Here is a 13,285-nt window from a genome sequence, read left to right as displayed (position 1 = left end):
CCATTTAAAGGATATTAACCCAGCATAACAGCTTAATAAAAGCAATAGCACTACATTTAACTATCAGGCCCATCCTAGGAAAAAGGCTTTTGATCTTTTGTAATCCGATGTGACATACTAACTCTAGTCCTCCATTGGTCACTTTACTCAGCTTCAGTATTGCACATTAAACCACAGTTTAGTCGTTAGTGAAGGAAGGTAGCAACTTATCATGGAGAAACAGCAAACACCCTTCCCTTCAGACTTCATCTCCTCCAATAAAGGCTTGTTTGAGACGCTGTTGTGGTTTATTTCGGGCTATGAGCCAATAAAGAATGTAAATGTCAAGCAACAACCCAGGGGAAGTTACACCATTTGAAATTTCATTTTACCCAACATATTTTTTCCTTTTTCATTACCCCTTCGTTTTCGAAAGTGAAGTCGTGTCAGGACGCGTGGGCACAGAAAATGTGTCAGTGAATTTATTTTATTTATTTTTTTTCTTATATGCAAACCGTGCTTCCTGTTGTAAGTCAACACCACAGATCGGGCACTCACACGTAACACATGGTACAACATGTGACTGCCTGTTTTACGTGTTTTCAGTTTTGCTCACGTGAGAACAGCGTGCAGCAAACCGCCAAAATGAAAGTCAACATTTCTGATTACAAACCACATGAATCTGAATAGTATAGTGTTTGAAATCCAAACTCTATGAAGGCACATCTCAGGCCTGTCCAACAAATTCTCCTGTGAATAAATGGCCCTCTCCTCTAATTTCAAAGCTCAAAGCCATGACCTAATGCCATAAGAGGAAGAGCTTTCAGAAAGTCAATAAGTCTGCCCCACACCCAAGTAGGAAGCATAAAAAGGTGCCTTTCGTAGATAAGGCAAACCTTTGTCCTTAAAAATTTCCATTGCTCAATCATAAGACGTTCTTTAAACAGTCCATTAATGAGTTTCCTAAATGTTTCTGTGATATGCTATAGGCTTAAAACTGTGGTTGTGTATCTAAATCTGCTGAACATCAATGTCACGAATGCATAAGAACTGGATTTTTTCCCTGACACACGCCTAAACTGAGAAATATGCTTTATGATATGCGAGTAACACTATCATTTAGTCATGAAAGATGAAAAATATTCCGAGCTGGAACATGAATGGGCAAATCTTATCATGTCATTGCCCTGGTTATGTTTCACTCGCTCTTGTTGAGGGGAGGTGGGTGAAAAATAAGCAAAAAACAACCACAAAGATGCTGGAGTTAACTAAGCAACAGCCCTCCAACATTATCTGCATGTACAGTTCATAAATATCCCGAAGCAGAATCATAAGTATGTTTTTCAGCTCACAAAAAGCCCTTCATCTATTTTGATCTAAATTATCTGCCAACACAGAGCAGACATATTAACCCTCACTTGATCTTTTAGAAATGTTAAGATTCTATTTTGCATAATTAAAATTATTTTTAAAGAGGATCTTTATCTGAGCTTTCTGTCATGCAAATGAATATTTTTGTACTGTGATCGTGTGATATTTACTATTACAAAGACTACATTTGACCTTATAATGTAAAAAAAAAATTAAAAAAGTTTTTTAATGTCAAAGCAGAAAAAAACCCTGTCTCTGAATTTTATGATGAATTATGTATTGCATATTTTGTTTCCAAAAAAACTAAAACACTATCTTATGAAGCAGAGCAGATGCTTAAACCCTCATATTATTATGAACGTGATCCTTTGCAAGCTTGCTGAAGGCCTAGAATGAGTTGTGGCTGCAAAACAAGCATTGTTTACTCTCTGGAGGCTTTACACATTACGTTCTTTATCTCTGCTGCATTCTTTAACATTATTTCCAGGCTCGTTCCCTGCTTCTTAACTCCCCTGCCACTCTTCACACTTTTTATTTGAATTCTAAGCAGCGCACGGATCCTTTGTATTCAGGGTGCTTACAGCATATACAGACAGATTGTGTTTAGTGCTCTTTTAGGCAGGGTATCTCATATTTCACAGGGGGGATTCTAGCCCTGGTTAGCGAAACACATCCCCCTGACCTGACCATAACTCATATGATTGAAAGAAAATAAAACATGGAGGCATTGCCAAGTTAATAATTCAGCCTGAAACGACCTGTCAAAACTTGTTTTAACTTTCGTCTGTGGAGTTTGAGTCTGAATCCACGTGTGAAAATGAGTACAGTTAGCATTTCTCTACATTACGATTTTTTAATTGAAAATTATAACATTTAATATTAGAGATTTATTAGATCATTGACCTAGAAATAACGGAGAAGCTTAAATATTTAATGTAATATAATTTCAATAATTTTCCAGTTAATAAGCATTATGCAGTGTCCAGTTACAACCATAAGCTTTGCCTTCCTGATCTATTATGAAATAATATAAAGAAATAATATAGAAACATAATCTAAAGATATACTGTAGAAAGGCATTTATTTGCTGAGTGATTTATATCATCAGGACAAATTAAGCTCTAGACTTTTAAGTGTCTGAACTCTAAGGTATATAGGATCAAGTGTTTATTGTTATTGGACACAGTTACATGATCCTTAAAAAAAAGTGCATAAAAATTATGTCATGTCTTCATCTGTCAGTGAACACTTTTACATCTACTTATATTTTTCCAGAGTCACTTTCATTCCGTATCCATTACTCACCAGAGGCCCATGCTGTTGATGCTCCACAGTAACACAATGGATGGAGGAATTCCATCTGTGCAGTCCACAGGGCTCTAACTAAGAGCACCATTAGGGATTGGCCTAATGAGAAGATAGACATCACAACAAACTCTATAAGAAACCTACAGTAGAAGTTGACTAGAAGGCAAAGATGTTGCTCAAAAAATTAATGAATAAATCACTTAAATGCATGTCTCATGTTTCAACGAAATTCGATTCTGTCATGGATGAGATTTAGTAGAGTAACAGAGAGTTTGTATCTGTCATGGAATGTTAGTCTATGCATTTGATGGAAGTGGCTGCTTGACCTTCTTCTGTCATCACTCACAGTTCCTTCAACAATCAGAGTTCTACACGAAACAAATTGCAAAGAGGACCAGAGGAGGCCCAGCCTGGGAGACCTGCCATCTAGTTAATCACAAAAAAGCCCTAAGCCACCAAAAGTAACAGCCTTCATGCTGTTCTTCACCCAAGAAACACAATGAGATCATAAACAAAACTGCTGGGATATCTGGGAGGACATTTTAGGGGGTGGGAAAGTTCACTTCAGCTTATCTAATTAAATATTTGAGAGATAATGTACAGTCAGATGCTCTTTAAAGGAATTTACCCAAAAATTAACATGTAAGCTGTAGATTAGTTTGTTTCCTCATCAGAAACAAATTGGAGAAATTTAGCATTACATTGTAGTCCAAAACAGTTCTAAATAAATGTGTCAGTGGATTTTGATGTGACCGGACACCAGGGGATGGACTTTTTCACTGGAGGAAAAAGTTTGAATTTAAAATCCCTTAATGATGGCTTTGACTACAGTCTACAGTCAGTCTTTTCACTTCACAAGACATTGATTGATGGAGTTGTGTGCAGCACTTGTGTATATTGTAATGTTTTTATCAGCTGTTTGGACTCTCATTCTGACGGCACCCATTCACTGCAGAGGATCCATTGCTAAGCAAGTGACATTACTACATTCCTACAAATCAGTTCTGATTAAGAAACAAACTCAACATCTTGGATGACCACAGTTTTTTGGGGTTGGTGGTGTGGGGCAGGGGCTCTTTCACACATAATAAATGATCAGGGTGACCAGGACGCCAACACAAAACAGAGTGACTTGTATTGTCCTTCGGAGAATTAATGACCTGCTGACTGCTTATTATCACCTTTGTTATACAGCTGCTTAGCAAATAAATAAAAATGACATCAACTATTAAGTTAAAATTATAATATAAAATATGTTTTCAACAACAAAAATCTATCTATCTATCTATCTATCTATCTATCTATCTATCTATCTATCTATCTATCTATCTATCTATCTATCTATCTATCTATCTATCTATCTATCTATCTATCTATCTATCTATCTATCTATCTATCTGAATTTGTAATAAAAACAGTGCCATTGATAGCAGCAAAAAGTCTCTGTACAAACGATTTTTGTAACAGGCACGAGTGAAAGATACAAATATAAAGGTTATGTCAATAACCATTAGAGGCAGCGTGCATTCATAATACTGCCCACGAGAGCGCTGCCCTGCTGAGCTCCGCCCACGTCATGGTCCCCCTCTAATGAATAAAAAGGGGCGTGTCAAACTATTTAAATACTGCTGCGGGAGATCCGTTGACTGAAGTGTGTGGAGACTTTTTTGCGCAGGTTCTGCGTTCATCTACTTTAAGGACATGGAATTTTACGATGTAAGTTGATTTAAGACAAATGTTAAATGCTCTGTAGTCTGATATTTAATTAATTACTTATTGTTTTTCTCATGCCTTGTAGACCGCATTTTTGGGTGTCACAGTTTACCATTTAGTTTTATTTATTTTTTTTCTAAAATGTTTTTTAGTTTTTAAAAACATATCGGTTTTAATGTTTTTAAATATATTTACAATTTTAAATGTTTGATTTAACTTTGCGATTTTTTTTAACATATTCTTCATGGGAAAGTAATCAATATGCTGATCTTTTCTGCAGCACATCATTTTAGACAACAGCTCAGACTCCGGGTCTGGAGACTATTACTCTGACGAATTTTGTGACCTATCAGTCAGCAATTACTTCCAAAAGATCTTCCTTCCTATTGTATACGGGATTATATTTGTCCTGGGAATCATTGGCAATGGACTTGTCGTGCTTGTGATGGGCTTCCAAAAGAAGTCGAAGAACATGACAGACAAGTACAGGTTGCACCTCTCCATCGCCGATCTCCTGTTTGTTCTCACTTTACCCTTTTGGGCTGTGGATGCGGTCAGCGGATGGCATTTTGGGGGATTTCTGTGCGTCGCTGTCAATATGATCTACACTCTGAATTTGTACAGCAGCGTGCTGATTCTGGCCTTCATCAGCCTGGATAGGTATCTGGCAGTTGTCCGTGCCACAAACAGCCAGAAGTTTAGGATTGTGCTTGCAGAAAAGGTGATCTACCTTGGAGTTTGGCTCCCGGCGACCCTACTCACCGTCCCCGATCTGGTGTTCGCTAAAGTCCACAATACGAGCATGAATACTATCTGCGAGCATACCTACCCGCTCCAAGGGAACACGGCGTGGAAGGCTGGGTTCCGCTTCCAGCACATCTTCGTCGGCTTTTTGCTGCCTGGTCTGATCATTCTGACCTGTTACTGCATCATCATCTCAAAACTGTCCAAGAACTCCAAAGGTCAGACCCTGAAGAAGAAGGCTCTGAAGACAACTGTCATCCTCATCCTCTGCTTCTTCATCTGCTGGTTGCCTTACTGTGTCGGCATCCTAGTGGACACTCTGGTGATGTTGAATGTCATTTCTCACAGCTGTTTCCTGGAGCAGGGTCTGGAGAAATGGATCTTCTTTACTGAGGCGCTTGCGTATTTCCACTGCTGTCTCAACCCCATCCTGTATGCTTTCCTGGGAGTCAGATTCAGTAAATCTGCGCGTAGCGCTCTGAGCATCAGCAGTAAATCAAGTCACAAAATGTTGACCAAGAAAAGAGGTCCTATATCATCAGTATCTACTGAGTCAGAGTCATCCACTGTCCTGTCCAGTTAATGGACACTTGTACATAAAACTTTCCTACGTGGATGACTAAGCTTTCATTTTATTTGTATTTTATTTTAAAAAGGACTTGACTACACTTTTTTTTTATATTGTAATGTTGTTGTGTTGATAATTGTTATTTTGTAACACTTATTTTTCTTTTGTTTTTATTCAACTGCAACTGCTACACCATCTTTCTTTTCTTTTTTTAATGATAGTACTTTGTTTTTTGAGGTACATTTATTGCAAAGTCTGTATACTTGCAGTTATTCTCAGGAAATTTTAGCAAACTGTTGCATAGTCTTTTGGCTGATTCAGAATGTGTAGTGTAAATTATTTGTACATAGTTCATTGTTTGGCATTGTGTGTGTGTGTGTGTGTGTGTGTGTGTGTGTGTGCACTTAACTGTTCCTATTTCCCCATAAGCTTTTTGATATTTATTAAAATGGTAGCCCACACTGTATTTTTTTTTTTTTTAGGGGTTGTTTAATCATGTCAATTGTTGCATTCTGACTCCTGTTTGATAATAAAACCTAAATATCACAGATTTTAATGAGGTGTGACAGTGTCGTCGTTACTTCGCTCAAGTGAGCAGACCCCCCTCCCAACCACACACACACATGCATACATACATACATATACACGCCCCTCAACCCCAATCTCTCAGTGGGGGTAGGGTAGAGCTGAAGTGGAATGGAGGTCTGTCAAATTACCAAAACAAAAGCTCCACCTGATCTCCCGCTGAACAGAATGGCTGAGGAGAGGGTCTGTAATTTTAAGAACATCTGTGTTCTTTAGCATTTTAAGCAACTGCTGATACAAGACACCCATCAAACTACACAGGGGCAGAACTGGCCTTCCTTCGGGACTTCTGTTGTTGTATCAGATAACAAGCAAAACAAGATAAAAGGCTAGTTTGAAGATGTAAAGTGTGACGTGATAAAATCTGCAGAATACATAATATAGTATATGTCCTCTTCTTGATGTCTTTGAAGTTTTAGTTTTATTAGATACATTATTTTCACTAACAATTCTCATAAATCCAATAAAGTGATTTATTATATAACAAATATAAAAAGTTTCATTAAAATTTAAATCAGCACAAATTAAAATCAATTGAACAATTATTACAAATAAGAAGGAATCATATACCTTTTAAACTTTTATATTTTATACTTCGCACTTATATATTGTCAGTTAGTTTTGACTGCTTTTATTGTCCTCATTTGTAAGTCACTTTGCATAAAAGCATCTGCTAAATGACTAAATCTAAATGTAAATAATAAAAATAACATATATAAGAATTTTACAGAATTACAGTTAATACACGCATGCATATTTGACATATGTTTGCAATGCAAAGATTTCAGTCATCACATCGTGGTCTAAGCAAGTTAGCAGCATTGAAGAAACTATACACCACTTTGTATAGCACTGTGAGGGTTAAAATTACCATTCTAAAGAGTCCAGTGAGGTGTGAAGTACCCTGCATCAGACTTTAAGGTTTCAGTGCTTCATTTTGTTCATTTGGAAATGTTCTGGAATGGTTCTGTCGTTCGCATGCAGAGTTGTTCTCAGAAGCCACGCCACACCATTAACACTCCATTGAGCTCAGCTGGACCATCTCTCCCATCTCTAAACTGCCATTTGAAAAGAGACCAGCCACAAGGAGCTTCTGGTAATCTGCTGCCGTGAAAACCCTATTTTATCAAACTCCACAACTCCGACAGACCGTAGCCAAGCACACCACAGGTCAAAAACAGATGTGAAGTTCATCCAAACACTCAAATCAAAGCCCTTTGATAATTCATGCCCTTTAATAATTAATGACTTAAAGAAAAGAATTATGTGAGAACAAAAGAACATGCACAGAAAGTATAATATTTAGAAACTAATAAAAAATAAGAATTAGTTAGGCTACTTTTTAAAGCAGCCTCCTCTGAAATATGGTAAGAAATATAATCAACCTGTTATTTAAATGTGTGAAGCTGTAAAGGGAGCTTTATTTCAGACTCTATTTCCTATTCTTGCCAATTTTTTTTTTTTTTTTACGTTTATATTGTTTCGGCTGAAGAATCAGGAAGGCAGTTTCCTTCATCAAGAGGACCTCACGTGATCATTAAATCCTGAAAGACTTTTTCTATTCCCCTACAACACAACTGAATAGAGCAAACAGAAATGGTGGTCTGAAACTCAAGAGAAAAGGGGTTTGGATGTTATTTATTTATTGGATGTTCTCTTTAATTATCCACTGACCCTGGTTATATTAAGCAATCATACCGATAAACATAAATAATATATACAGTATCCATGTAATATATACTGTGTATATTATGTGCTTCAGTATATGTTTCTCAGAAATTAATAATCATCAGTTTACAGAAGCAACTTAGCAGCCCGTAATTAACCAATGAACCATATCGACAAAACATAATCACAACATTTATATTGTAATGATTTAACTGATTTTTTATTATTATTATTCTTATGTAATGACAGTAGTATTGCACTGTTAATACATAATTATTTCATATCATTTTATTTAGACAAACTAAGCAGCTGAAAGACGAACTGCACTGCGAGCGTGTGCGGAACAAGCGGTCACTAGGAACCTTTAGACGTGGAGACTTGTCGTACACGGACTGGCGACGAAGTCGTGAATGTGCAACATCAAAACACTTCCATCTCTTCTCCACATGTCCCTTGTTCCGGGTGGCTGTCATTGCACACCAACACATCTAAAATCTTGAATATCTAGTGCTTTTGTTTCACTACATCCCTTTAGAGCTGAACTATGACTAAAGAAAATGTACAAGGGTGAGAATACAATCTCGTTGTTTTCTGCTGAAGTGTAATATTTGTGGTCAGGGCTTTGATTAGCTTGCCTTGGTGCTAGCTGTGTCTAATAGAGTTGCAGGTGATTGCATCAGTAGCTTAGAGACCTTTAACTATGACAGATGAACAGTGTCTTTATAAACTAACATTTGGAGTTGAACAGGTTTAGATCAGACGTGGTAGACAACCTTTTGCAGCAGTTTTAACTTGTAGGTGTGTATAATATTTTGTTAGTTGGGAATCAGTTTACTGACTTTCTATCGTGGGGCCGTTTAAAATGCCATACAGTCAATAAACCGAGTTAGTGTGGAGGAATTTTACGTTATAAAATAAAACATTTGACATTTGCAAGCAGTGTATATGATGTACTAGATGCAGGTAGTTACCCGTTTTTAATTTTCAAAGAAATGTCTGTTAATGTTAATTTACTACTAAAGAAACAATTATTAGCATTATGAATGTTGAAAACATTCTCAAAAGAACAGCATATCCAACAATCAAGGTGGAAAATCTCCTGTAAACTAATGAAAGTGAATCAATCAGTAGGTTTGGATCACATAAGAGAGAGTAGTGTAAAAAAAAAAAAAAAAAGGTGAGATTAAAATTTTAAACAAAAAGTGAAAGTAAGATTTGTTTTGATCACAGAAATGGAATTGACATTGTAAACTGCAAATACATTGATCTTTTCATTTGAATTATTAGCAGTTGAATAATTGATTATTTACATAATAATGCTATGCTGTGCCTAAAGCAGTGTTATGTGAACTAGGCTGTAATGTCTATGGTGTAATATATAAACCACAATTTGAAGAGTCACGTGATAACATCTGCTGTCTGACGTGGCAAGGACTCAGGTGTTAATGCCAAAAAGGAGAGTCATTTCAGAGGAATTTATCTTATTTTTTCCATTGCGAGACAAACAGTATGTAAACTAGTGCTTATATATATATATATATATATATATATATATATATATATATATATATATATATATATATGGGTCAAAGACGTTAAGATGTCCGCATCAAGAAGAATGTACAAAAGTGATTTTGTGTCAATAGAAAGCACATTAAATGTAAGTAAAATGTCTACTTTTAAGGTTTTAAATAAGTTTTTGGAGAATAAAATGTCAAAATTTGGTTGAAATAATGTTACATTGTCATTCAGTGTAACACAATATTTATGCAAAAATTCAAACAACATGCTTATTCTGACGTGTACATATTAAAATAACTAAATGAATAATGGACCATACTAAATTTGATTGTGTTTTAAATTAGTACAAAATTCTTACTGACAAATGGGCAAAACCTAGGAACTACAACAGTTCAAAGCAGTATTACACTTTTCTATTATGGTTAAACACTTTTTCGTCTTTGACCCATATATATGTGTGTGTGTGTTTGTGTGTATATATATATATATATATATATATATATATAAGCTTGGTTCCTGTCATATGATTATATAGAGGAAATAATCTGGTGTTTATGAGTTTTTTAATTGCCAGTTCTTATCTAGAGCAGAGTGGCCAGTGTCATGTAATTGAATAATACAGCATCTTTAATGTGTTGGTTCACATTATTAGAAGTGAAATAAAATAACACATTTCATTATTGACCATTATTACTGTCACTTTCATGCACTAGTTTCCGTTCTTAACTGTTAAATCAGTCTGTCGCTCGCTACAGTATGGGAGAACCATATTGCCTGAATGATATTTCATATGTGCTTCTGTAGACAGAGATAACTCCTCCTCTACTGCTAGAACTAGACTGCCTAGAACACAGGAGCACAAACGAGCAAACATTACTGATAAAGTCTAATTTAGCTTCTGTTGTTTTTTGGAAATGTTGAAACAATAGATGAAAGATGCAGCAACGTAAAAGCAAACGGGATGCTGTGCCTATGTGTGTAAGCCGAGGTTGGAATGCTTTTCCCCATCTTTTAGAAAAATTTCCCGGAAGGAAGTTTAAAAAAGGTAGATGGAAGTTTGACAGAACTTTTTGTTGTGTGGTGTGACTGGTGTCTTCCTGTTTTAGAGCCGGTGAGGAGGAGCAGCAGGCCCAGTCGAAGAAAGGCCTGAAGAAACAGCAGAAGGAAGCAGAGAAAGCTGCAAAGAAGGCAGAGAAGCAGGCCAAGCTGGTGAGTGTGCGCCAGGAGAAGCAAACCCTGCCCACTACGGGGCTCATGGCCCACCACTGCTATAAGGAGGAGTTTCCTTTGTTTTGCAATTCAAGTTCTTTGGAATTTGTGCATCCAGAAAATATTTACCCAATATTTTAAATGGCCAAAATGAGCATCTAGCTTATTTTGTTTGCTTAATAAAGGAGCTGTGAAGATTTTTTATTTATTTTTTATTTTATTGCCTGCTGGACATTTGCAAAACATTTTGTCAAATGATTGATTCAGATACAGGAAACATGAGAGGAGCAAATGTGGAAAATCATTCTTACTTAAATTTACGCAATGATTTGAATAATTTAGAAAAGTTAAATAAATAAACCTAGAAAAGTCATATCATCTTCCATGTTGGCACTCGGATGTACTTGCAGACGTGAGTAAGTGTTTGAATTTGTATCATTGCAGTTTGGTTGGATTTTAAAATGAACTTGCAATACTTGCTTTTCTCCAGAATAATCAGCATGTTTTTAATCTTCATATTAGTTCTTACTAAGGGTATGTTATTCCCTCTACTGTTGAAGTTTTATTGAAATCAGTTTTTCTGTTTGATTCAGGCTGCTGAGCAGCAGGAAGCTGATGAGGATGTAAGTATTGTTCATTTACTGTTCACTGCCAAATACACATTTCCTGTCTTTTTTTTAGCCAAATCAAGCGTTAAAGAAATAGTTCACCAAAAAAAAAGTAAATTATTTAATGTATTTACCTAGTGTTTCAAATACATTATGAATCTATTTTGGAAAAATAATTATTTTTTATTTTTTTACTTGGTGAATTACAATGAATAGGGTCTGGATCTTTTCTGAGTAAGTAAAAGCCTGTTGCCAATGCAGGAACTTTCCAGAAAATGGAAATCCAGAGGGAACAGAAAACGTAGGCAAAAAAAAAAAAGACTGACATTAGTAGCCCCTCTTGGACTGGGAGGAGCAGTCACACGCAGTCCTACGTCATCAGACTATTTGCCTAATCTTCACCGTACTTTGGTCCACGATGGAAATTCAGACAGCAACAGGTCTGGGGACAAAAAAAAGTTCCTGGGACAAATTGTTGTGATCATTCACTGAATATCTTGATATAATCCTTGCAATGTCTGTCATTGTCAGTCATTCTTTAGTTTATCAATGAATTGGTCGATGCAGTTCACAAAACCAGTCTGACGATTTGTTTATGAATTGAACTAATTCAGTTCTTACATTGAGCTCATTGATGATCCATGATCCTTTCACAAGGTTCTCAAATTAACATCTTACTGGAATGGATTATTATCAGTGATAACTTACTGAATTTTTAATGGGTGAACTAATTTAGGTTTCTTTGACTTGCTATGTATCACTCAAATGGGCTTCTTTTATGATGCTTTTGTGGTGGTTTACATCCTTCTTGAGGCTTGGATATTTACACAGAAAGAAAGTAATGTTTTAAATGACATGAGGGTGAATAAATGATAAAACAATTAATTGTTTATCTTTTTAATGAACTGTTCCTTTAAGTTTCATTGCCACCCCTTCTTCTTCTCTTCTTGTTCCAGGACTTTGCCAAGGATCGCTATGGGATCTGTCCTATGGTCCAATCCCAGCAGAAACTAGGTAAGTGTTCTTTTCAGTTTTTAAGTGGAGATATATGAGGTTATCTTGCTCCCACAGGATGAATATAGACCGGTTTCCTATAGCAAAATTAGCTGTAGAATGATAATTAGGAATGCCATTTAGCTTAATAGATAGTCTAATGCTGTCAGGATCTCCTTGATGACCCCTTTAGCTCTCCCCTATGTTCCTTCCCTCGCCGTCACACGTAATAGTCTAGATTAACACTACGAGATGAATCTCGGATGAGAAATTGGGATGACATTACTCCCAACTGTCCGGCTGCAAGTTTTTAAGCTCTGCTGCTTCAGAACAAAGTCGTCTCGCAGCAGCATTCCTCTCAGGCAGAGATAGACAAAGCTTTCATGTGGGTGGATTCCGGATCAGCCAAACGCCCTGAGCACCTTTACTGGGGTTGAACGGGGCCACCCATCTTTGCCGCCTCACAATAAAGTCATAATATGAGTCAGAGGAGGCAGGGTGACGCTGTATTTGTCAAAATGCAGAAGAATTCACATGATGGTCACCTTTCAGACGGGGCCTGTTATGTTTCATATTTATTAGCCCTCCTCCCAGTGGCTTTGTAATCCGAGTGAATGTCTTTGTGGGGGTCTGTGTACAGGGGGGGAGGCCTGTCGTCTTTGATATCTTCTCTCTGAGACTTTCTTTCTCTCTCCTGGATTGAGGCAGACAGGGCGCTGGTGCGTGTCCAGGACCTGACACCCGAGAAGGCAGAGCAGCAGATCTGGGTGCGCGCCAGAATTCACACCAGCAGAGCTAAAGGTAAACGCCTCCTCACTATTACACAAGCTCATCTGCTGTTGGAAGCGTTGCTCAGTTCATTTCAACACTTGGAAGCTGCTCTTACCAAAGCTCAAGGGTTTCCTAATTGACATGCAGGCTGTATTATTGCATTAATAAACACTAAAATTACAGTTCCTCTAGTCTAAACATTAGATAACGCAAGAACTGCTAGAAATGTTTATACCTTAAAATGGAA

General features: G+C 36.8%; 2 protein-coding genes across 2 annotated transcripts in view; both read left to right on the top strand.

Moving 5' to 3' along the window:
• The first annotated feature begins 4,282 nt into the window (after nt 1-4,282).
• Nucleotides 4,283-6,239, top strand: LOC128019672 (C-X-C chemokine receptor type 4). Its single transcript, XM_052605778.1, has 2 exons — nt 4,283-4,374; nt 4,652-6,239. Exons 1-2 carry the CDS (start codon nt 4,360-4,362, stop codon nt 5,696-5,698), a joined length of 1,062 nt encoding a protein of 353 aa, XP_052461738.1. The 5' UTR covers nt 4,283-4,359; the 3' UTR covers nt 5,699-6,239.
• A 2,086-nt stretch (nt 6,240-8,325) lies between these two features.
• LOC128019670 (aspartate--tRNA ligase, cytoplasmic-like) overlaps nt 8,326-13,285 on the top strand; it is a 29,028-nt gene continuing 24,068 nt past the window's right edge. Inside the window, exons 1-5 of the mRNA XM_052605776.1 lie at nt 8,326-8,503; nt 10,564-10,666; nt 11,260-11,289; nt 12,231-12,288; nt 12,976-13,068. Coding sequence (XP_052461736.1) covers nt 8,481-8,503; nt 10,564-10,666; nt 11,260-11,289; nt 12,231-12,288; nt 12,976-13,068 — 307 coding nt within the window. The 5' untranslated portion in view covers nt 8,326-8,480. The remainder of the gene's footprint in view (nt 8,504-10,563; nt 10,667-11,259; nt 11,290-12,230; nt 12,289-12,975; nt 13,069-13,285) is intronic.

This window comes from Carassius gibelio, chromosome A9 (genome assembly GCF_023724105.1).
Source record: "Carassius gibelio isolate Cgi1373 ecotype wild population from Czech Republic chromosome A9, carGib1.2-hapl.c, whole genome shotgun sequence".
Lineage (NCBI taxonomy): Eukaryota > Metazoa > Chordata > Actinopteri > Cypriniformes > Cyprinidae > Carassius > Carassius gibelio.
This window is presented reverse-complemented; position numbering and strand designations above follow the sequence as displayed.